This window comes from Thermobia domestica, chromosome 14 (assembly GCF_964235325.1).
Source record: "Thermobia domestica chromosome 14, izTheDome1.hap1.1, whole genome shotgun sequence".
Taxonomy (NCBI): Eukaryota; Metazoa; Arthropoda; class Insecta; order Zygentoma; family Lepismatidae; genus Thermobia; species Thermobia domestica.
In genome coordinates, this window is record NC_137467.1 from 115,690,543 (window position 1) to 115,717,005 (window position 26,463).

General features: G+C 33.9%; 1 protein-coding gene across 1 annotated transcript in view; it reads right to left on the bottom strand.

Moving 5' to 3' along the window:
* The window catches only part of LOC145670291 (protein O-mannosyl-transferase TMTC2-like), a 700,866-nt gene that overhangs the window by 94,528 nt on the left and 579,875 nt on the right, over window positions 1-26,463 (bottom strand). Inside the window, exon 7 of the mRNA XM_081738753.1 lies at window positions 20,999-21,083. Coding sequence (XP_081594879.1) covers window positions 20,999-21,083 — 85 coding nt within the window. The remainder of the gene's footprint in view (window positions 1-20,998; window positions 21,084-26,463) is intronic.

The window sequence follows — 26,463 nt, forward strand, 5'->3', positions numbered from 1 at the left end:
TTTTTTCAATTGAGTTTCTTCCTCATCAAAAATGGTAATTATTGTTCATTCTCATATTATACAACCTATGAGATAAATTTGAACACAATTAAAATGTGTTGTAAAAAATGACTATCAAATATATTGCTGCCTTCGTTATTTTATTTTAACACTAGTATTGAACATTATTAACTTTAAAATAACTAAAATATTACTAGTCAGATCATATTGATAAATTTTGATGAGATTTGAACCAACAATTATATTTATATTGTTTTCGATATTGAAATCTAGAAACATTATTATCAGTCAGAAATGTAAGTACTAAACTGAATTCTGTGCCTGAAAATAACTGACTTAATTCATTAAAAAATAAAAGAAACAAAGAAAAAGAAAAAAGAAAAAAGAAAAAAACTAAAGTGTCAAGAAATCAAATACGAAAGGTCTTGCAAAATCCCTTAACAAGCAGCTGAAGAGCCTTAAGGTTTTGAGAACACATTCTGTAAAACACTGGCTTCTATAGACTGTATCTGATTAAGGCATGTAAGCGAATATATTATTATTATTATTATTATTATTATTATTATTATTATTATTATTAGTAGTAGTAGTAGTAGTAGTAGTAGTAGTAGTAGTAGTAGTAGTAGTAGTAGTATAGTAGTAGTAGTAGTTGTTGTTGTTCTTGTAGTAGTAGTTTCCTTGAAATATAGTGGACTATTAACATTGTAATGTGTGTAGTGCCGAGCGTCTGGGAATCGGTAAGCTTAAATTCTCTTACCAGTCTTTCTCAAGTTACTCTTAAGTTGTTGTACAGACAGCAAGCTAGTATTGAGAGACATTGTTGACAGAAATTCTTAAAAATATGTTTGCTATGATATGTAGATATTTCTGTACACTCTTTATTCATATATAATCACATCCGTATCATTTGCAATGAAGAGTCCATAATAGAATAAACTTACTCATTCACGTGCTTTCTGACATAAATTTACTTTCTTATAAACACTCTTCCTATCTCTGTATAAGATCTTTTGTATGCCTATTTTTGGAAAGAAAACAAAAACGATATTTTCTTCTCAATTTCCGAGACCTTTCCTCTTGTTTATCTTTTGATCTTTCCCTGTCTGTTCGTTTACTCCCTTTGGCTGTTTTCTTTACGTTTGCTCTCTTTGCGTTTACTTTTTTTTGCGTATCTCTTCGTTCTTTCCCTTGTCTTGATCCTATGTTTTGTTTCCTTTTTTCTTCTTTTTGTCCTGATGCATTGTGTTCCGTGCCTTCCAGGTAAAGATTCGGCTCAAGATTTGTTGTTTGTCTACGTGGGGACCGCTACCTTAACTCACTCTGATGGCGGTTCCCGGTGTGCCCTCTCCACAATCTGGAAAGATAGTTATTTTCTTCCCTATCTTCTGTTTTCCAATGGAAAAGAGATTCACTTTTGTCATTCAGTGCATCTTCCTCCTTTCTTCTTACTTCGAAAATCTTATCTCTAGATGTAAGTTTAGCAACAGGTTAAAAATATACAAAAAATATCTTTAAAATGATTATAATATAAATTTTGGACATAGTTCAGACAAATGCATTAAGTGTACCAACAATATATATCATCTTTGCCGTTAATTCTCTAGTAAAATCGGTTTCAGGTTCAGTATTAATTGATAAAATACTACGTGATTAGTCAACCTTAAATATAAGATCTTATCATCATTATTCTATATTATCACTCTTAGTGAGATTATTTCGATCTTTTTTGTATTAGTACTCAAAAGTGTAATAGATTAGATTATTTCAAGAAGTTTGGTTTTCCAGAACTCTTTTATATATTTATCCTGTCTGTCCGTGTGTCCATCTATGAGGTACAAAATTTCAACTACTTGATGGGTCAGTTTCAATTTTGTCTGTGATGTACCTAGTAGAGTCGAAAGTTGGGAAATGAGTTCTTTAATCAAGGTGATTTATTTACCAAAAGTGCCAGAAATCAATAATTTCCGGTATTAATTTTGATTACTATATAGCAGGAACGGTAATACACAGCGAGAACCGATTTCAGTTTCAACATTAGTAGATAAAATACCACGCAATTACTCAATCTTAAACATATCTTATCACCGTTATCCTATATTATCATTCTTAGTGAGTTTATTTCGATTCTTTTGGTATAAGTAGGCAAAAGTATAATTGACTAGATTATTTCCATAACTATAGTTCACCAGAACTCTTTTTATATATTTACCCTGTCCGTCCGTGTGTTAATCTGTGGGATACAAAATCTCTAGAACTACTTGGTGGATCAGCATCAGTTTTGTCCATGATATAGAGTCAAAGATTAGGAATCGAGTTCTTTCATGAAGGTGATTTATCTACCGAAAGTGGAAAAAATCAACAATTTCCGGAATTAATTTTGATTACTATATAGCAAAAACGATAATAGATAGTGAGATCTTTCTCTGCAATCCATTAAGCGTCTCAACAATACATTTAATTTCTATCCCTAATTGTCTTCTAAAACAGGTATCAATTTCAATATTAATTGAAAAAATACCTCGCGATTAGTAAATCTTAAATGTAAGTCGATTCCCATGGCATGAAGAAATTTTCGATCGGGGATTAGAAAGTGTAATGTCGAGAGTAGACTGGACGCGGCAATACTAATTTCATACAATATGATTTGTGTGAGGAGAGATGAGATGGACAGAGAGAAATACCTCGGATTGTAGACTGGCAGACGACAAGAGACATCCACTATTGAGCTGTTAGGAAATTCAAACACCAATTTGCACGTTGTATGCATTATGACAAATCAAAGTCTTTTAGTTAGTGTACACTGTAACAATGCTAGTTAAAATAAATACACGCGAAAGAATGGGTATGTTATACAGGCTGTCCTTTTAATGCCTACAAAAAATGTAAGGGTAGAAAGCTGATGTCAAACCAAGGAAAAACGTCTTCGGCAGTTCTTCAGTAGCCAAGTTGGCGGAAATCATAGTGATTAGCACAACAACTTGGACATTAGTACCAGGCATATTCAGAATGATTTTAACGGCTGAGATACTGCGAGGTAGAAGGCAAAAGGAAACCAATAATCTATTTTTCCTAGTATGGTGATAGCAAAAAGACAGTATATATATATATATATATATATATATATATATATAATGGTAAATCAAAGTATAATGTCGGAAATAAAATATCCCTCCATTCAGATTTACGGGAGTAGGATGTCTTGGGAAGGACTAATGGACAAAAAATAACAATATGGGGAAGGTAAATAACAACAGAGAGACAAACAATAGCCAAAGGTTTAGAATTGCTGTTAGTTTCATTTCTAACTTGACGTAATACCACATTACAAGGCGTGAAGTTAGAAAAAATTAAAGAAGAAATGAAACAAAATAATCTTGTAGGAGTTTCTAGGGACTTGGTAGGAGTTTGTGAAATTAGATGGAAAGATAATAGAGTCTTGAGCAACGAAGGATGTAGGAAGTTTTATTCCGGTAATGAAAATGGCGGTCATAACGATGTTGGAGTAATTCTTTATAGACACTTAAAAAAGAAAGTAATGAAAGTAGAATTTGTTGATGATAGAGGTGTGACGTTAAGACTTAAAGGAAAAAGTAAGGGTCTAGTAGTGGTACGGACAGACACAACGACGATTTTGTACACAACTAAAGAAGCAGAGGAAAATTATGAGAAAGTAGAAGAAATTATAGACAGAAAAAAGAGAGTAGTGGATGTGTAATTGTGATGGAAAATTCCAAAGCAGTTGTGAGAGAAGAACAGGAAGAGAAGTTCATGAAAATTTTTACTGGCAAAATTTGTGTGATGAATTGATACCAGCATATGCGTGGTGTGTCTACAGCTGATTAATTTGGCGTTGTATGTATTTATTCTGGAAACGTGAAAGGGTCGCAAATTTGTTTCTATTTCTTACAGATTGCTTTTCATTTTTTCATTTTATCGAAATTAAAGTATCACACCTAACGTTCATGCAGACAGTCTTCCGTAACTTTCTCTAAGGTCTTAAATTGACAACACCACCATTAGCGTCCTCACCGACTCGTTTTGATATTTCGTACACTTTGCAGGATCCATCTCTGACCTCGGGTAGTAGATGTCTCAAAAAAGTATCGATGGAAAACCCCAATTTTTCTTGATTGCAAAACCTGGAGCATTATTTGAAATTTCCTTACATAAAAATGTCAAAAAAATCCTCAAGACGATGGAGTGTGTTCCTAAAAGATAAAACAATGAGTAAAATCACGTTTTTCCCCCATGAACGAACTGTTTCTCTTTACGCTGGAAGATATGATATTATATATCACAAACTCAAATCATACTAGAATATCATCGAAAGTAAAGAAAAATATTCGGCTATCTAAAATTCAGAACCGTTTTAACAAACACATTTACATAAATTTTACATGAGAGTTTTTTTTTAATTTGTATTCAATATGGTGAATTCAAAATATTTCAAAAATTTAATATTGTCATCCATATAGTAGGAATTGATGAAGAAACAATTGCAGTTCACCACTAATGGCCTTTATTGAAAAAAAATAGAAATTACAAATTTTTACACAAAACTCAACATATCGACTTTGTCATGCATGTTTCTTCTTTATTTTAATAAGCTACGTGTTATAAACATACATTCTACGAATTTAAATTCAATGGGATCTTAAGTATATTACATTTTATAGATAACTGGCCTTTGGGTAGCTGGGGATTTGTTAGTTTATCCAGATACGATTACTCCGTAATTATAATTGTAACTTAACTTCTCATCATTTTTGCGTAATACCTTGCCAACGAAAATATTAGACGGTCATTAGCAGTGGCGTATTTACGATTTTTTTTCGGGATGGGCTTTGCTAACTTTCGGGGGGCGGCTTTGCCTGAAAATGTGAAAATTCTGCAAGATATTTAATGTACTTTACTATAGTAAGATTTCGGGGGGGGGGGCTTAAGCTCGGAAGCCCCCCTAAATACTTCACTGGTCATTAGTAATCTATTTTAAACTCGATGCTTATAGCATAATTCGGAACAGTGTCCATCACGCACCATAGCATCAGTAGCGCACACTCACATCCCATAGCGGGCAAGTTACTAGCGTGTTGTATTCCTACGCCAGTACAAAACGCTGATATACATTACATTATAAGCGAAAATTATCAATACTGCACTATACACACATTATCCAGTTTTATGATAGTTTTCCATTTATTCAATAGATTTTCACTACATAAAACTTTTGAATATGTATGGATGACCATTGTTTTTCATAGACTATATTTCGTTACTAGTTACATCACCATATTGTCTTTGTTCTGGGGTGGCAACTACGCCTATTACTGGGTTCTGCGAAGAAGAGTGCTGCTGTGCTACAAAGAAGAGTGGTGCTGACGAAAATTCTGCGCTGCAAATCAGGAGGCTCATTCCACACGAGATGGGAATTTTGGGAATATAGTGAATGATAAAAAGGAATGGGGGTCATCTACTTATACACGTCTTCAATAGAATAGAATAGAATACGTTATTAATCATTGAACAACTACATGCTGTAATAGATTTCGTTAGTAATAAAATTAATACATATAATAATAGAAGATAATATACAAGAAATATAATAATAATAATAATAATAATAATAATAATAATAATAATAATAATAATAATAATAATAATAATAATAATAATAATAATAATAATAATAACGACAATAACAATGAATATAATAATCTTTCAATGCGCAGTTTGAGGGAGTAAATTAAATGGTTTTATACCATTATATTTGTAACTTTGTTCGGTCTTCATAATCTAACGTGAAGTATCAATGCTAAACTTAGATATAGTATTATATTCATGTATATTTGCACTTACAGTAAACAAATCAGGGTTCACTTTTACGAACATTAAACAGTTGTAAACGCATATAGATGGTACAGACATGATTCGGTATTTTTTGAACAGTTCCCTACATGGCACTGTGTCTGGTAAGCCTTCAATACACCTAACCGGTCTCTTTTGCCATTTGAAAACGAATGAGCTCCAGTAGAGTTACCCCACAATAAATTCCCATATAGTAAGTGTGGATGAAAGAAAGCGTAGTATTATGTTATCATTAGTTCATGTCCCACACTTCTTCTAAGCTTTCTCAGCAGATACAGAACCCTAGTAAGCTTTTTACATAGCTCTTGTGTGTGCGCTATCCAATTTATTTTTGCGTCCAAACGTATTCCTAATAGCTTAACTGGTTCGGAGCTATTTCTAAGTTGTGTGTGAGATTGTTCAGATAGAAAGAGAATATTTCTGTTTTAGAATTATTTAAAACTAGATACTGGATTAAACCATTGGGAAGACATCTTTACAACTTCCATATTTTTACGCTGCAGGACCTTTAAACTTTTATCATTTCTGATTAGAATGGTATCATCAGCATAAAGAACGGATTTACATGGTAGGTAGTTTGGCAAATCATTCACATAAATAATAAAGAGAAAAGGCCCCAAAACCGAACCTTGGGGTACACCAGTTAGAATCTTAAGTTCATTAGATCTCGTGTTTTAATTTTAACAATTTGACGACGATTGCTGAGGTATGATTTTAGCAGTCCGAATTCGATTTTTATTATTCCATAAGACTGTATTTTAGTTACTAAAATATCATGTGGTACCGAATCGAAGGCTTTACTTAAGTCAAGAAGAGCGGCACAAGTATAGGATCAAGATTCAAATTCATTAATTATTTCTGAGACGACAGACTCTACAGCTTTGATAGTGGAAAGTCCAGATCTAAATCCAAATTGTGCATTTTTTATTAAGACATTTTGTTCAAAATTTAAAGACAGTCGGGATTATTGCAATGTTCAATAAGTTTAGAAAAAAATTGGCACTAGCGAGATCAGTCTATAATTATTAGAGCCTGTTTTGTCACCTTTATTATATACAGGCAAAGTAATATTAATTTTGAGACAATCGAAATATTCCTTCACATAAAGTCCAGTTTACAAGTTAAGCTAAAGGATGGAGAATAATGCCAATTGTATGTTTCAGTATTACAGTAGATATACCATAGAAAACTTCGGAGTGGGAGTTTTTCATATTCAACACCCTTTTCAATATTTCGTTCATACTAACGTGTGTCCAGTTATACACCACTGAGACCGATTGTCTCATTTAGCATGGCTGGGTCATTATTACCACTGACATTATTACTTACATGCTTTACGTTTTTTACAAAGAAATTGTTAAATTCGTTAGGCGTAATGACCTCAGGTTCATTTACAGTACCACTACTCATTTCGCTTTTTATTACAGACCAAGTAGCTGTACATTTATTGTTAGCGTTAGATATGAATGTATCATTAGCCTTAAGTTTTGCTTGACGTAGTTGTTTCCTGTAGAATTTCTCTAAGGTATCTCTCTTTATCTCTCACATCAATATTCTTAGCCAAATCATGTAAATTAATAACGGTTTCCCTGGTTTAGCTAGATTTGGAGTGTACAAATTTAGTGGATTCTTATTTTGTTTTTTACCATACATATTTTTTTTCTAAATATTGTTGGACAGCAATGATTAACCCACTTATTAATTATAATTACAAAACTATTCCAAGCGGCTGATACGTCATTACATTTATATATCTTTTCGTCTAAGTTAATTTCACTTAAAACAGACTTTAACATCGAAATGTTTTTATTGCCTAAGGATCTATAACTTAGTTCATTCGTAATCGATCTTAGGGTACAAGTAGCAGGTGGTCAGGCTTAACATCGTTTGTGAACTTACTGGCTCAGTTAGTATATCTGCAAATTGATTCACAATTCTCATCATCGGACCTAAGGTATTGCACCGTGAAGATGTGTGAACTTCCCTCAAAACTGCGTTTCATTACACAATTTCATTTCGATAAAGAGGCAAATGCTGCGGAAACTTGTGAGAAATTTGTAGTTATGGAAAAGATACATTATCAAAAAGCAAAGCAAATCATTGTGACAATAGCAAAAATTCTCCAGCTTTAGATCCACAGAAAAAGCTTAAAAGTTTAAACAAGAAACGAGTAAATCTAGGAACCTTAACAGGACGTTTAATGAGTTCTTAATTTCAGTTTTCAACTTCAGGCAAAGCGCTGAATTCCCTGTCCAAGATTTGCTAGTGCAGAAGCTCAATTGAACTTTAATGTATTTTGTATTTCATGAATAACAGTTGTAACGAGTTATATATTCGAAATTTGTGCAAAAAGAATATTGGATCAGCTGTTTTGTTACTAGCTAATAGTTGCGCGATTAGCGATCACCACTAGTACTAATTTGTTCATGCATAGCTATACGAAAGTCTAATCACTAAAGTGTTATGTTTAGTGATAATACTCTATTTTAAATCTGTTCACACTTGTATATGGTTCTATTTCAAACAAAATACATTTATGCTGAGTTGGCAAGACTGCTTCACCTATAACAACACTGTTTGTGGTTTTTGATAGAGCATTGTGTTCTCATTGTATTGTGCACCTTTTGTTTTGATTGTTTTAAAGGTTTTCAAGATATTTACTTTAAAGGTACATAATTCGATGATATAATTTTTTTGGATATTCAAATTTAAAGCCCCGAAGCTCCAACCCTTCTGGTCCTTAAATTTTGCTCATTTTTATTTCCCATGATCCTCAGTCAGATGTTCTATGTGGCAATCATATTTGAGCGACAACTTGTGGGACCTTCCCATGTTAATAAAATTCGATTTACATCGAAGTTTGAATGGTAGACTCGAGTACCGACGAGAAAGTCTATAAAGATAAGTGTCATTTCATATGATTTGTATTGGTAGTGGAAAAAGTACTATTCCAGTTACAGAAAAAAATATGTCAAGTTAGAAGTGTTCATAAGTAATGTGAAATATAATATTGCGGTTTAATTTGATTGAAAGCTATAACACTGTTCGTAATATCAGTGAGCTTTAATATTTCCATTTAATCAATATGATACATGGTTTGGATATATAGAGTTGTAATTGATGTTATTCGCACGAATGCTACAATTGGTAAGTGGAAAATGTACTTGCTTTAAAGATATGTTGCATTCGTATGAAGAAGAGATAGTTAATAATCAATGATCTAATCTGAGCCATTTTTGCATCATTAATCGATAATTGTAGCATAGAGCCCTTCAGACAGTTTGTAAGGTCCTTATTTGATTAAGTTATCTCTTCGTGTTTTTGTTCGAGTTTCTCGTCGACAAATATTTTTCGTCTATAATTTGTTATTCAATTCCACGCATACAATTTTTCTCATTTTACCTTATGAGACCGTGTATAATGCATATATATTTTTCAAATGTAGGGTAGATACTGTTTGCGTACAATTCGAACACAATATAAGGATTTTTATTTACTTTAATGTTAACCCAGAACATTAAACCTGCCATTATAAAATGGAGGGACTTTTTTATACTCTCCTTCCCAGTGACGATACTGAAGTCTAATTTCTTTAGGTAGTCGGTACGATACACCGTGCTCTCACAACAGCAGTTATATTCGATTCTACCTATCTCATTCCCTCTCCTTCTTTGTGTAACTTGATCGCTCATTCTTAGTTTCTAAATGTCTGCTGCTGCATTACAATCGGCCAGAAGGATATAATTGTTAATGACTTCGAGGCTTATGTTGTGAACACCTTCCTTTGGCATCTTTACTTCACTAGACCGTCGAAGGTGTTCATCTTAAAGCAACTGAGTGAGTATCAGAACCGAAAGTGAAGGAATATAGAAGAATAAGAAGTCTCCATTCACACCCGAATTTAAAAAGGGTTATCCAATTCGTAAGAAAATATCAAATTGGTTATACTGTTGCACCTCTTTTCACAACGCAAAACGTATGTTTTTCTAGTAAAAGAATTAATACTATTCGTTGGAATGGCAATTGGTGAATTGTAAGGCGATTAAGAAGCAACTCTAATAAACTTTTAATAAAATCACGCTGTTGGAACGTCGGTTCATTGACGATTTCCATTTCAGAGGTTACGATATCGATATTGTAAATATTATCTTTATTCTAAAGACGAAATAACATTGGATATTGGATATTAATGAATAACTCATATAATGTCTTTCTTACATTATCAAATTTGCCACATTGTTTCTGTTCTTATTAATTTTGTATTATTATACGTATTCTACTCCTTTTCTTAGGATAAAAATAACAACCTAAATGGGACTCGATCCGAGACAAAAACTTTATTTAATAGTTTTAGTTTCTTAATACTAGTGGCTACATCTACTTGACCTATAGTACAGTATACCTGCATTATTCGAGCTTCGATTATTCAAGCCCCTACTAACCGAACTCCACTTTAACCAAAGTAGTTCTAAAAAATAGAAAAAACATTTAAAAAGCCGGAGTAAATGGCTCTGGGCTCTCGTTTTAAATAGCGCGCGTTGTAGTGTACACAATTTCAAGAATATAAATTCTTAGCTTCAGGAGTTCTGTAGATTCAGTTCTTGAAACAATGAAAACATTTACCATCACTTCAACCACAATCAGTTCATGGATTCAACCTGCTTTGTATATGTCATTGTAAGTTTCAAAAATGTGATTTGCGTGAAAGTATCTATTCGTTTACACATCTCAGCTATCTCAGTTCTTTTGACTGTAAACAAAATCTAGCGTGAAGCAAAAAAGTCAAAACAATTTCTAAGCTATAGGGGCGCGTGAGAAGGATACCTCATACTGAAGAAATATATAACTCTTGTTATATATTGTATATTTTCTGAAAGTATAGAAAGCTGTTTAAATAAATGTTATCTTAGAATACATAAATAAATTGTAGCTCTTAGTTAATATTGATAGTAATAAGGTATTATTGTAACTGTATATTTGTTAATTCAATCTCTATTAACGTTTTGTTATTTATAAACTTTAAAATAAGATTAATGTTGTGCCTATGCAGTTGGTGCAAGAAGTTATATGAATAAAAACAGTGAAACTAATTTTACAATGGTGAATTCTGAAGATGATAGAAATTTCACTTAAAACAACTACATTTAATTGCACACATTTTGTAGTTCAGAATGTAGTGAAGAACACATACTTGTCAGTTCAGAGTAGTGGTGCATTCAAACTTCAAGGAAGGCTGTAAATATTTCTGTGCATAGGGTAGGAAATGCAGAAATAAGGTAGAAGTACAGTGGTTAAAGTATTAAATTAACAAAAGAAGTTCTTTAAAACATATAAAAACTAACTCTATGGCCTATGAAAACCGGAGGTTCAATGCAGCGTTCACAAAAGCTCTCCACTGACTTCTATCCTTAGCCAACTGTATCCAGTTTCTACTTTGTATTCCTACATCTGAGAGATCTATCTACCTTAATAATGTCCTCCCATCTGCGGTTAAGTCCTTCTGATGGTTGTTTTAAGATTCGTCTCCCAGGTAATACTTTGAAAGCGTCCCTACTTTCTTCCATCCTAGTTACATGACCTGCCCACCTAAGCCTCCTAGACTTGATGACCCTAACAATGTGTGGTAAACCTTATAAATTGTGTAGTTCCTTGTTATGAGGTTTCCGTCATTTCCATTCCCGTTCCTCTTGCGTCCGAATATTCGGCTCAGGATCTTGTTCTCAAATACTTTCAATCTATGTTCTTCCCTCTGAGTAAGTGACCATGTTTCGCAACCATACAAAACCACAGGCATGATTATCGTTTTATGTATTTTAAGTTTCAAATTCCTCGACAGAATTCGCAAAGACAGGAGATTTTGAACTCACGAATACCCTGCTTTTAATCGACGTTTAATTTCTTCGTGAATATGATTTTCGTCTGTTAATATTGATCCTAGACAATTGAAACTATCCACTTTATCAAAAGTATTATTTAATATTTTAAGTACTTTGCAGTATTACGGATCCGACTCACTTCCATGTATTTAGTTTTCTCTGCATTTACTTCTAAACTCAAGTCACTGCAAGCCTTTAATAGGACCTCTGGATTTCTTTCTATTGTTCTCCTATCATCCCCTATTAAATTTACATCATCACCATACGCCATAACCTGGTGAACACCGTTTAACTCTAGGCTTGGTTACTATCTTTGATTTTCCTTATAGCATATTTCAGGACAAAATTGAATAATAATGGCGACAACGCATCTCCTTGTTTCAGGCAATTCTCGACGTGAAAGCTCGTGGACAAAAATTTTCCTACCTGAACTTTACTTTGGGATTCATTTAAACATACCTTAATTAATCTTAATCAAGCTGTAGGTACTGCAATGTTCTCAAGGCGGTATGTATTTTTATTTTAAAATGGCAATGTGTCTTACTCCGTTTGCAACATGACTGCATTCTGGTAAACAAAAATATATATTTAATATACAACAGCGTTGAAAAATTTAAGTTTCATTTGAGGAGATTTATTCCTACAGTTTTGAGATATAGTTTGCAAATAACTTTTTCTGATTCCCAAAAGGATTATACTAGCCTTAACTACAGAAATACGTACCCTGACTACACAGTATTGTTAAAATATTATATTCCAGTACTGTTGTGAAGAATATCCCGAACGGAATATTTTCCGAATTAATATAGTACATTTCTTATATCAAAATATTGCATGCATATAAATCATAGAATATCAACTAGTTAAATAAAATAATAATAAAAGAATCAGGCCAGGATGATGAGAGAATGAGGTAAAAAAAAAAAAACATCAAAATATACGACTTTTACCAGTTACCGGCGTACTTTGGTGGTTAGAGTGCCGCACTCCTACGCGGCAAATTAGTATTCAAATTTTATTCACACACACCTTTCTATTATTTACGTTTATTTGCGATTCGAGAACAATACTGGAGAATAGTAGATAACTTAATAGGCATGCGAGATATCATAAAATGCTAGCATCAAACAGTGCTAAAGTAATGACTTTACTAAAGTGTAACATAAGTATTGGTTATCGTGGAGACCCATTGGTAGCTCCGAAACCCATATAGGGTACATGTTTAAAAAATGAGTTTCCGATTAAAGAGTTTCTGCAAAGGAATTTCTTAATTTCAAATACAAAAATATGTAGGATGACACAACAGTGTTATCAAAATATAAGATTATATTTAGTAAGTTTGTAAAGAATAATGATCAGATTCTTTCCGATCAAGAATCAAAATCAGAGCAACATCTTTTAAAATTTCTCTCTCTTACTGTTTCTAAATCTGCTACATGTTATACATACATTCTTTTCTGTTTTCTAGTCACCCTTCTTGTGTAATTTAAGCAGGCATCTCCAGGATTTTGCTCGTCAGTTATGATTATCAGAGCGAATTTGCTCAGGAAACGTGCCAGAAGTTGTTTTGAGTACAACAAGATCGTCAGACCAGTATTTTAACATCGATACTTGTGACATCACAACGAGTAGTTCGAGTAGGGCTGGCTGTTGAAACAAGTAAACCACTGTTGATTCGTGTTGGATGCATAACGTAAAGTAAAACAGTTATAGTAAAATAAGTAAGCGTTTCCAACAAACAGCAAAATGCAAGTCATAATTCGCAAGTTCATTCAATCCTTCTTGGGAGGTTTTAAATCTTGCTCGTAGAAGATACTCATCATGATCATCATCATACGTATACTGCCTTTATTGGCAGGTAACTTGCCACAGCTGAGAAGCTCCATGCTCCACGGTCCTCCGCTAACTTCTTCGTCTTCGCGTATGATCTTTCTGTTTTTATATCATCCATTAGTTGTAGTCTCCTTCTCCCCCTCCCTCTCTTTCCCGCCACCATACCCTCTAGGACGTCCCTCATGATACAATCTCTTCTTAGGCAATGTCCCAACCAGTTTCTCTTCCTATTCCTAATAATATCTAAAAGTGTTATTTTCTCACCCACCATTTCTAACACTCTCTCATTTGTTTTCCGCTCGACCCAACTAATTCTTTCCATTCTTCTCCACACCCACATTTCGAAGGCTTCCAGCCGATTTTCATCACCTTTAGGTAATGTCCACGTTTCCGCCTCATACAGTACAACACTCCGCACGAAGCATTTTATGACTATTTTTCTCAACTCTTTATTCAAGGTCCCACAAAACAGACTTCTCTTCCTACTAAAGGCTTCTTTCGCCATTCCTATCCTTGCTTTTATTCCACGTTCGCACTTCATGTTATTACTAAGAATACTACCCAGATATCGAAAACTATTCACTTGTTCTGTTTCCTCCCCTCCTACGTTTACATTTGACACAGACCCCTTCGTTCCAATCACCATGGCTTTTGTCTTTCTAACATTTATTTTCATCGCATATTCTTCAAAGCCCTTTCTCATTTTTTCTAACATTTTATTGATTTTCTTTTCAGATTCTGCAACAATCGCCATATCGTCTGCAAATCTTATGCATCTAATCATTCTAGAAGATACTAATAGTATTAAATTTATAATATATTAAAAACATTATCGGGTTGTTCAAAGAAGTTGACCATCAAGCAGTATTTTTCAGCTTATCATGCCAATGAGTATGATTAAGTTTAAATAACGAGGAGATCCCAGATAACTAATAAACGCATAAAAGATAATGAAAATATAAGTAACTACTAGTATTGTTCTTATAAATCTTAAGTATGGCCTTTAAATCTCTCCTGATACCTTAAAGATAAACAGTCAATCGAAGTACTTTACTCAAATTTCAATTTACACTCAATGTGTTGAATTGTGTTTCCCAAAATGTAGTTCATGAATCATACCGAGTGAACGATCGCAGAAAATGATGATATTGCAAGCACACTCAAACAATGTGTAAAGTGGATAAATTACGAATTTAATTTCGTTTTGCTTGAAATAGTGCTTGAATGATTACTTTTATACCAGGTAAGAGACGATTATTTTATGTTTAGAGAAGAATATAATAAAATAGTATCATACAACATTTGATTACATTAGGTTTGTATCAGGGCACTCATGAAAGTTAAAGACACCTATTTAAAAAAAATAGAAATATCTAACATTAAATGCTCCGAATTCCAGTATCGGGTTTTAAGATCAAATATAAATATGTATATTATTTTTTTCTAAGTAGCCCCATGCTGAGTGAACAGCCATAATAGCTAATTCGATACGGTCCCCAGTTCTATCCCTGGTGGAAGACGGATTTTTTTTCATTCTTCTTCTTCCTCGTTTCATTGGAGCTGACTATATCACTCTCACTACATATCATAGTTAATGAAGGATGTGAAAGTTCCTTTAGCTTGAAATGATCCATAGCTTTGTTAGGAGTGTCCCGTATGGGAGCCGCCGTTTACTTTTTACATGTCAAGTGGACAATATTAAATGGTATATAAAGAGAGAGTTTACAGGTGAGCTAAAAGATTATTACTAATGAAAAAGAGCAATAGCTGTAACAGGTTCTATCCAGGAACATTTCCTGCAAAGGAGAATAAAAACTCCTAGAGTGGCATAGATCAATATAAACAAATGGGTTGATTGACTATTTTGGAGTCAGTTGTTGAACTTAAATTTCCTGTTCAAGACCTTTCAAGACTTCGATTCCAGGCGTGAGCTGAAAAATTTTGTTCTTATATCTTCGTTCAATTTCGGATCTGAGATTTACAAAGCCTCTTTAAAATGATGATCAAGGGAAGACATAAATTACGAAGTATGAAAAAGCCATTTCCAAAAAGCCGAGGTATGATGATTGCAAAGCGTACTGATTGTGCAAAAAAAAAAAGTGATTACATTGATGGAATGAAATAAAGTTCGTGTTCTCAATTTACGGTTATTCATGAAGCATAAAGTACTGGATTTAGAAACCAACGCAACACTTTTCTTTTGCCAATAACAACTGTCTTCCACCAATCCTAGGTTTGCTCAGTTGCGTATACTTCGAAAACGGCGAGTAAACCTTGAATGTGAAAGCAGCCAGTTGAGTGACTGGATGTGAATGGTATATAAATTCATACCCAATCCAAACTACCGTATTATTGACTCAATTCAACTCCTAGTCATGAATTGTTTTGTTCTTCTCTGAATGGAAAAAAATATATTCAGTATGGAATGAATATATTATAACTTTCCAACTTCCCATAATTGCAGTTAAGAAATATAATAAAAATAAGTCGGTTTTTTATATGACTTCAAGCAAAATAAAAAGTAAGGACCACCGCACTAAACTTTCCCCTCCTATTCCTTACACTAAATCATGTTATGTTCCAATTACACAGGTCTGTTCCAATTACCAAAAAGCTGTTTGCATAAGTTTAGCTGATTTTTACGCTTCTGAGTTCACCAAAGTCGAAAATGACCCCCGTTTCTCCCTAAGACGTTAAGTGTTTGCGCAATCGAAATGTAACCTTGTCAAATAGGTAGCTGGAAATCGCTAAATTGCAAATACATCACACGAAAATAAAAATGAACATGGAAGATTAAATTTATTTGTGGTCCCCGAAACATGAAAATACATGTATTTTGGTCCGGATAGGGATCACTGATACATATAATGTGTCATGAATGAGAGCAGAAGATTATAAAGAAAAACCAAAAACAATAAATCTGTTCATAAAACGAATTTTGTAAGGTCATATCTTAGATTTGTAGAAGGTTGGTATGTAGTTCTGGCTACAGTGTTTGTTGCTCAAATACTACAAGTGGGCGAGTACGTGGGTTTTTGTTGGCCCTGATATTACAAAACTCATATCCGACAAAGACTTCATCCCTTCAATGACTCCAACTTAAAAAAGAGGCTTTGGTTGCCTTTACTGTGGTCATCGAAACGTTTTGGGAAACCGAAAGGACACCACAGTACAAGGAAATGGTGTAAAAAATGTTGCACGCTTTCCGAAAGCTTGGTGCTCCATGAGTTTAAAAGACCATTTTCTTAACTTCCACGTTGACTACTTTCCTGACAAGGTGGGAGCAGTGAGTGAAGAGCAGGGGAGCGTTTCCATCAAGATATCAAAGAAATGGAACGACAGTATCAGGAGAACTGGAGTGTTACAATGATGGCAAACTACTGCTGGATGTTGTTTAGGGATCTTCCGGTAACCATCTACAAAAGGAAAGACAATCTCCAAACGAAGTTTGACCTTTAAAAAAGACGATTTCAGAAGCAATCCGATTGAGGGTGATATTACTTTTTTGTCTCCACGTATGTGTGTGTGTTTCAGTACATTAATTTGTGTTACGCTGTTCATGGTGTTTCTGTAAATCGCATTTGTGTTCATATTTTTGTTGAACAATGACCACTCGTTTGTTCGGAACCCAGACGTCACAGGACAAAACGGTTTTCATTCCTGGATTCAGCGCACCGCAACACATACGAATCAGTTAACTAAACAGAAACAGCTTAGCATTGTTATATTTTTGCAGACCTGTGTTATTAATAAAACATTTCCTTGTGTAAGAAACTAAACTATAATATCCAGACTCAATAGGAACGACAGAAAGTTCATAGTAATGAAGTTTACCTAACATTGTGTAGGGTCGTAAAGTCTAGGAGGCTCAGGTGCGCAAGTCATGTAGCCAGAATGAAAGAAAGTAGGAACGCTTTCAAAAATTTAACTGAAAATCCAATAGGAAAACGACCATTAGGAGGACCTAGGAACAATTGAGAGGAAAATATTAAGAATAATCTCGCAGAAACAGAAATATTACGTAGAAACTGAATCTAATTGGCTAACGACAAAAATGAATTGAGAGGTTTTGTGAACGCAACATAGAACCTTCGGGTTCCATAGGCCAAACATTTACTTAGTTATTTATTCCCTTTGGTGATGTGTTGAAGAACTCATCATTGCAAAAATGTCTCGAGCAATCCTTATAATTTCTACTTATTCATTCTTGCGCAAATGTATGGACAAGTCTAAGGAAACGCAAAATGTTACTCCCTGCAAAATTTGCTGGTATCAGATAGATTATAGTAACAATAAGCTGAGAACAGATTATTGGTCTACTATATTTACATAAATTATACTCTTACTGGTTTGTGTCATAGAATTAATACAAAGGTGTTAAATATAATTAACATTAATGAGGCGGCTTCCCCCGAGTTCTCTTTTGTGTCTCTTGTTTTCCTTGAGTTGGGAAGTATCCAGTCTTCATTGCAGTTTGGACGAAGAAACGTAGGCAGTTACATCTAGTTGTTTTCAATAGAAATTATCTTGATTTCTGAATTTATCATTCAAGATTACTTTCATTATTCTGATTTATATCTTCTTGCGGTAACATCACCAGCACACTAACATGAGTTTATTTTACAGATTGTAAGTCACAAGACGATAATAGAGGGCAAATATGAATGTAAATATAAATATTTTCATTAACATGTTTATTGTTGTCTATATTTTAACTAAGAATCATAATTTATTTAAAATACCTCTATATACTAAGAAAGTACGTATCTCAAAGTTTTCCAAATATTTAGAATTTCTTTTAGGACTAAAAGAATTATAGGGCCTACATTCTCCTTCTCCTTGTGATTTCGCCACTGTTTCGACATTAGTGTAAAGTGCCTTCCAGCTTCACACTAGGTTTTGTCTACAGTTAGACTTGAATGAGTTTTCCGTAAATAATTGCGAGTTACAGCTCTTGCAGAGTTTTCGCACGTCACATTTTAATTTACGTCACAGCGACTGATATAGAACAGTTTGAATCTGCGAAATGTTGATTTAAGAATCATCGTTAGAACAACAACAATAATAATAATAATAACAATAATAATAATAATAATAATAATAATAATAATAATAATAATAATAATAATAATAATAATAATAATAATAATAATAATAATAATAAAGCAATAATGTAATTAGAATAACAATAATATGAAATGAAGAAAAATTAATTGATACGAACTGGGTCTGCTACTTGGCAATCTCGTTTGATGTCACTGTGCTACAAGTCTTTCCAATAAAATTGACAAACAGACGTTTATAAGTATATTTTACTTTAAAATATATCGAAACCTAACTGCTCATTTTGATAAAATTTAGGGAACAGCAAAATAACGTCTACGAATTTTTGTTCCTTGACTGAGAAAATCTCAGCATTAATTTGAGACATGTTTCGATACATTTTCGTCATTGAGTAAGGTCTACAATATTTAACCGATTTTCGAGGTGAAGAAGTAAATTAAGAATAACTCAACTAATGATCCCCTCTTCACACAGGTGGTAGTGTTTGGATGGTCTTAGATAAAAGTGTTTCAACAAGCTAACATTTTTGTGGTACTTCAAGTACGTTATCGGCGTAAGTAAGTGGTTATTACATAGGGTTCTTACCCAGGCTGCTTGGCTTCGAATCCTTACAGATCCGAAACTTTTAACACCCTTCAATTTTATTTTAATTCATATTCAATGTGATATTTAAGATTCTTCTCCTATGGAAGAGGACCGAGGTGTTCCAAGGACAAGATTGACGACGGCTTATAGTGGGTATGTGAATGAAGACAAATGCATTCTCATCAATCGTTCAAGATTTGATATTATCTGCCAATTTTAACAATTTTCTAACTCATATACGAGAACTAACTCACTGACTCTATGGCCTATGGAACTCGGAGGTTCAATGTCGCGTTCACAAGAGCTTTCCACTTACTTCTATCCTTAGCCAACTGGATCCAGTTACTAATTTGTATTCCGATTTCCGTGAGATCCATCTTAATATTGTCCTCCCATCTGTGCCTAGGTGTTCGGACATTATCACCAACTACACAGGTAAAGCCTGTTTTAGTGCTCCACAGGCTTACCAACTGCTAGATAAGTTACGTAAAAGTTGGGTTGTATCTGTCCAGGTATGCCCTCAGATGTCCAGGTATCCTTTATGATACCAACTGCTAGATAAATTACGTAAAAGTTGGGTTGTATCTGTCCAGGTATGCCCTCAGATGTCTAGGTATCCTTTATGATACCAACAAAAGTAGTGGGCCTCATGTAATTTTAACAGTCGAGAGGATGATACTTTTTTAGTTGGTTGTGGGAAGTTTACAGCCAGTCTGAAAAATTCCACCCAAGTTGTGCGGGCTTGTATTCCCTACCCAAAGGGTTCCAGCAAAGACTCATTGATTGAAGTAATATGATAGATCGCGCGTTTAAGATATATACCCTATTGCTTCTAATGTTATACTTAACAGAGTAATAAGAAAATATGTGATAACTACAGTTTTTTTGTGTAGGTACGTGTATATCAGGCCTGTAGATAGAATGTGGTCAGAAAAGCTGGTCATCATTAGAACCACCTCCCTCTCCCTGAAATTTTCAGCCGTTTGTTGGATTGTAGCTCCTATACATTAGAAGCAAACTCAAATGAACTCCAAAAATAATCTCGGCTCCTCCTGTCTTAATTCTGGCTATAGAACTAAGATAAATGTTTGTTTTAATGTTATCTTTGATGTTTAGTAAATCTCTGTTTTAAGGTTGTTTGTTATTTTGGTAGAACAGTTTATAATTATGTACTAATAGTGCTGGTATTAAGTAACGTACCGTACAGTAGCATACAAATGTTCGTTTTCAGTTTTGTCATATTTCTAAAATATATTTTATATATTCTTCCTCATACTAGGTTGATTCAGCAGTATGAACATCATGCACAATCTAATCTACCTACGTGCGCTGTTTTCCCTGCTTTTGTAGGCATGGGCGGAGTTATAGGGCATTGCTTCCTACCAACGTTTTGACAAAAAATAAAAATGCCACCTATAAGAAGGCCACCCACCATGACCTCCGAGACCAATCAAATGGTCTGCCCCTCACTGCTCTCCCAGCAGACAATTCCTAGTTCCACCTATACCTGTAGGATAAGTGGTGATAAATAGAGTTTTGAAAAACGGCCTACAATGTTTGCGGATCTAGTATTATATACAAGGTATTTAATTACATACTGCGTCATTCTTAATAATATTATTATAATAGTAGCTATTTTATGCAAGTTTTATGAATTGTGAGCAAACTATTCTTACTTTACTGTACATGATATTTAATATTGTACTTGCTTGCGAAAGCTGTAAGTCTCATTAGTATGATATATACATATGTAATAATAGAAAAAGTGAACTTACCGAAGTGCTGAAAAACGTTAGAGTCGTTGGGTGCAAGTTCCTTAGCCCTCAGAAACCATTGTTCTGCTTCCAGGAGGCGAGTTTTCTAAGGAGAGAAAAATAAATTTAAAAAGGAGAAGTGAAAACAGACATTCACCTGACAACGTCTCGGCATGGTTACAATGATAGATGGAGTGACAGCTCAGGGGCAGAAGGGAAAAATATCATCAGTCATTTATTTGAAGTGACTCTGTCTCTCATAACAAAAGAAAAACTTGGATGTAGAAGAAACCCCCTTTGGGGCATGATTTGGAGGAACATGATTTCATCCTTTCATTTAACTTCAAACATTGCTTCTACTTCTCTACAGTTATTCGTCAAAAGCTAAGAGATAAAATTCTATATTTCAGACATCAATCAAGATGGAATGCATTCAAACTAATTTTTTATAACTGTTTTCAATCTTATATATGCATATGTTTATTTTGGTGTTTTCTCGTTCTGGTTAATAACTCTCCAGCACTTTGTAGTACATATTGTCCTGCCTAATCTTCGCAACAAGGGATATTTAGATTCGAGAAAGTCTTATTGACAATTATTTTCAAGATCTTCAACAGGGTGACTGCCAAGACCAGATTGTGTGTATTACTGTATGAGACCAAGTAATGAAAAATTGCGAAAATAAAGCAACATGGTACGTCCGTTTTTGTGTCATGTTTTAATCGCCGGTTGTTTTCTAGGGCCAGGATACGAGTATCTTATAACATTCTGAAGTCAAGAGATTATTTTTTTTATCATGTTAACAAGTGACAAGTGAAACCATTATCGCGTCTTGAAACAGCTGTTGAAATGAGACACAAAAGTGGGTATCACGCCCTGGCGGATGACAGTACTTGACACCCAATTTTGGATCTCATGACGCTGCACGGCAACCTGTTAAAGTTTTCTTTTTTTTTTTTTTGAGAGGTGTTCGAAATGAATTAAACCTTATCAGCATGTTGCCAGAGGTCTCCTGCATTTGTACAGGAATCAATACGCTACATGGCGAGACTTGAAAGATTATTCCAATATGACAGGAAATCATATTAAAATGTGTTTCAAATTGCCTAATCTAATTGATTCCATTTCAGTTTTAATTTATTTTAGTTCTATAAGAAATTTTGTGAACACTGTACACTGCCTATGAACTAGATAGAAGAGAATATCAGTTACTGTTTCACTGTGAAACAGTACATCATTTGAAGTTTCCATTACTTTGTTTGTTTTCAGTTTTCAGTGTCCAACACGTTTGTTTTCAGTTGTATTTCTTTTTGACAATGTTGCCATCACTTTCAGGCCCCGAAAAAATATGTGTTGTATCTAAGGGTATAACAAATATTTTAACCAAAAATTCTGCGACGTATCCCCCCCATTTTTTCCTACAATTTTTTGAAATTTTCAACACGCAAAAAAGAGAAAATACACATCGATGCTTTTGAGAAAATTGCACATTTACATCTAGATAGTATCTACAATCTGTGAAACTTTCAAACTGTTTCGACCACCCGCAGCAAAAGTAAAAATATTCAATTTTGAGCATGTACGATACGATAATTCGGTAAGGGGAGGGGGTCAATTTGTTTAGGTAGTTTTAGGTCAAGGGTAACCTTTTCGGTCAATAGCGAACCAATTTGGATCAAGGTTCGATTTCACTATCTTACTAGGAAAGACCCTTTGTTTTTTGAGCGATAGTAAAATTGTGATTCAGATTTGAAATGTATACGAGAAAAGTAGGAAACTATGTTTCAATCACCGTTTTATCCTAATATTATTTATTTATCCTATATGACATGTAAAATATAAGGACGAAATAAGCAGAATACATAGAATGCCTCTCATCACTTTCAAAATTTATTTCGTGAATTTTGGAAAACATAAAACTATGAAATCTAAATTCTGAATGGTCTATATAGTGAAACCATCACTTCGTACAACGAAGTGGATATCCCTATTAAGTCAGAAATTCGATTTTAAAAAAATCGACGATATTGTACTCCTCCTCTTTAATTTTCTCTCTTAATTCTTATTTGCCTTCCACAAGACATTCCTATGTTTCCTCCAGAAAAACCATTAGAATTACGTATGCACCCTTCCTATCCTGTTTATGATTTCCTCTGTTTTCCCGTAACTTTCCTCTACCTCTTCAGTTGTCTAGACAAAGGTCGGTGCGTATGCCTGCATTACTACAACTGCAGATACTTTCTTTTCATAAAGGAGGTTGGACATTGATGTTACTTTCTAGTTTTGGAAGAGCTTATCATTTCTTGTATATTAAATTTTAGAGAAATGAACAGACTTGATGCTGGTCTGCAAAACAATCAAAAAGAATCTGATCTCTTATAGAGGTTATTGGAAGAGACCTGACGAATTTGATACTTTCATCCGACTGCTAAAATACAAACAATTTTGATAACTAACAGTGCTGCTTACAAAATCGGTAATTGTCTAATAAACAAGATGGTAAATTATTGTGTCGCCATTTCCATCTTATCTTCCGCAGAGTTAATTATAGTGAATCAAGAAAGATTAATTGACAATAATGTTTGACTTTATAAAACATCCGTAAGTAGGCCTGTTTGTTTCGTATACTTTTCCACATTTACTGGTTCCTCTGGATCAGATAAATAACATTTGGAGCATTTTGTAGTATTCCAATATCTACGTGGTGGAGACTTCAAAAATGGGTATTATTATTGATCAATTACAATTACTGGTCATTATGTCAAATAGATACAAGTGAAGAAGTGATTACACTGTACAACATTAAATCTGTCCTTTATATGGAAATGTGTTTCTCTTATGTATTTTTGCATAAGAATATCAAATCTGTAATTACTATTTATGTCTCACATACCAATTCTGTGCAACACTGAAAAGTTTAAAATTTTGTACTGTAAAATACTGTATTTTTACGAGTGGTGATGGAATATGATTAATATTTGGTATGGTTATTGACATTTAGCTTACCTTTTCATCTGCGAGTCTATATGAGATGTCAGCTTACAGTTTAAGATAAAATGCGAACCACAGTGACCATCAAGGTTCCCCTACCGAGAATCGAACTCGAAACCCCGTGCACCGAAAGCGAATGTGCTACCCACTAGACCAGCGGGGAGGACAGAAATGTGTTAAGATAAAACTTGATGCATATGTAATACATCTAACAATAAGCGATCTTTCAAACATCGTCCACGCGAGAATTCTTATTTACAGAAGGAATATGCTGTTTAAAAAGAGATTTTCCTGATCTCTCCATCTTTCTCCTACTGTGTAAGAGTTTTTCTGCCTTAAAATAGGGAACACTTGATTCTGCTGACTATCTTCATTTCAGGTAGTGGCCCATTAACATCTAGTGATAAGCCAGTTCGGACTTGTGTTGCTTAACTCTACTTCCATGTGTTCTAGGATTTAATAATTTTTGGTTCGATTGTATTGTTATTTGCTGAGTGAAATTTCCTGTCTTTTTGTGGTAGTGTGTGCTACGTAACTGGGTTTCAAGGAAGTGTTGAATAAACGTTTAGCCACGTGCAGTGAAGTGCAATGTCCTGTGCATGCAAAAATAAGGCTGGTTTATTTTGTTATGTATATGGTGACCTTACATTTAAAATAAAAAAGTAGCCTTACATCTCTAGTTAAAATGGTATGAGTCGCATATACTACACGAATAGTTGGCTGAACATTTCCAATATAGAAAATCACTGCCTTCTAACTTAGTTTCGAGCTGTCAGTAAACAAGCGCCACTCGATGGGATTATATTCATGTTCCAAAGACTGAAATGGGACATCTATATCTTTGCCTACCTCCATCTTCAACAAAATAATCCTCAGATGACTTTGTCTTTTCCTAAACAAACTCATTTTAAGATCTTGACCTAAGATATTCCAACCTTGAAGCCTGGGGATCAACAATTCCGTTTTTTTTTTTTTTTTTTTTAAAGGAAGATTTAAGTCTCGTATAAGATCGTTAATATCTTCTTTTGTGATAAAATTCGATGACGTTGACTGGGTCGTAGATGCCTCAAAGTCCTCCCTGTTGCTTGGAACGTCTGAATCAATAGTGTAGTTTCTGAAATTTTAGTCACTGGAAGTTTTTTACTGTGAAGAATGGGTTGAATAGCTAACTTTAAATTAGGTTATTGAATCTGATATTTAAATTTAGAGCAAAAGCCGTTTACATCTATCGAGCAAAACTAACAGTCAGTTACATGCTCTATTTATTCACGCCAAATCATAGGAACAGCAAATTTCTTAGCACTATGTTGTCCTGTAGCCAGTGTTTCAAATTTCCGGAACACATAGTGCCAAAGACATATCCTGGTCTCCAACTCTACAGCTGAAGTACAATTTATGAAGTTATGAGTGCGATATTGGATTTCACTGAATATAAAATATTCAAATGGCATGTGTGTGGGGACTTGAAAGTTATTGATATTCTCACAGGAATGCAACAAGGATACACCAAGTATTGTTGCTTTTTATGTGAGTCGGATAGTCATAACAAAATAAACTACTACATCCGTAAATACTACCTTCAAAGACAATATTTCATACCTGGCACCAAGAAATATCTCGCAAACCAATTGTAAACCCTCAAAATATATTTTTTCGACCATTACATATCAATCTTAGGTTGACGAAGACTTTTGTTAAAGCACTAGATACAGAAGATATTGCTTTCACGCACCTTAAGGAGAAATTCCCAAACTTAAGTAAAATAAAAATTGAAGGAAGAGTATTTGTTGCTCTACAGATTAAAATAGTCATATAGGATGAAAACGTTGATACTAAACTCTGCAACTGAGAAATTAGTTTGGTTGACATTTAAATCGGTATGTTGAGGTTTTCTTGGAAATGTAGAAACTGAACGTTATGACGTTAGTGACATAGTGCGCAGTTTTCAACTCATGGGATGCAACTTGTCATTAAAATTAGTTTCAGCATTCTCATCTTGACTTTTTACCTTAAAAACTCAGCGCAGCAACTGATCAACGCGGAGAACAGTTTCATCAGGACATTGCCACACTTGAAAAAGAATGCAGTGAAAAATGGACTGAAACATTGCTGAGTATTGCTGGTCTATCAGAAAGACTCCAGAAGATGTCTACAAGCGTAAAGGCCAAAGAAAGTATGTTAAAGGGTAAGTTAACAAAATTTAATATTAATATAATACGCCTTCCTAGCCTACATTGGACAGTAAATATATGTAAATATCTACATTTCATAAAATGTGTTGTGATCTGCCCAACTTAAACGTGACGTGATGGAATAATTTGGTTTTCACTAATGAATTCAGTACCTGTCATTTAGTGAAAATCACATAATTTCATTGGAAGGACAGAAAAAATGTTTAAATTAATTGCAGAGGGTTATTACTCTTACTTTCTATGGATGCAATAAGGGTCGAGCTAGAGTTTCTGTATTTACAATAGCAATATATGATTCTCAAA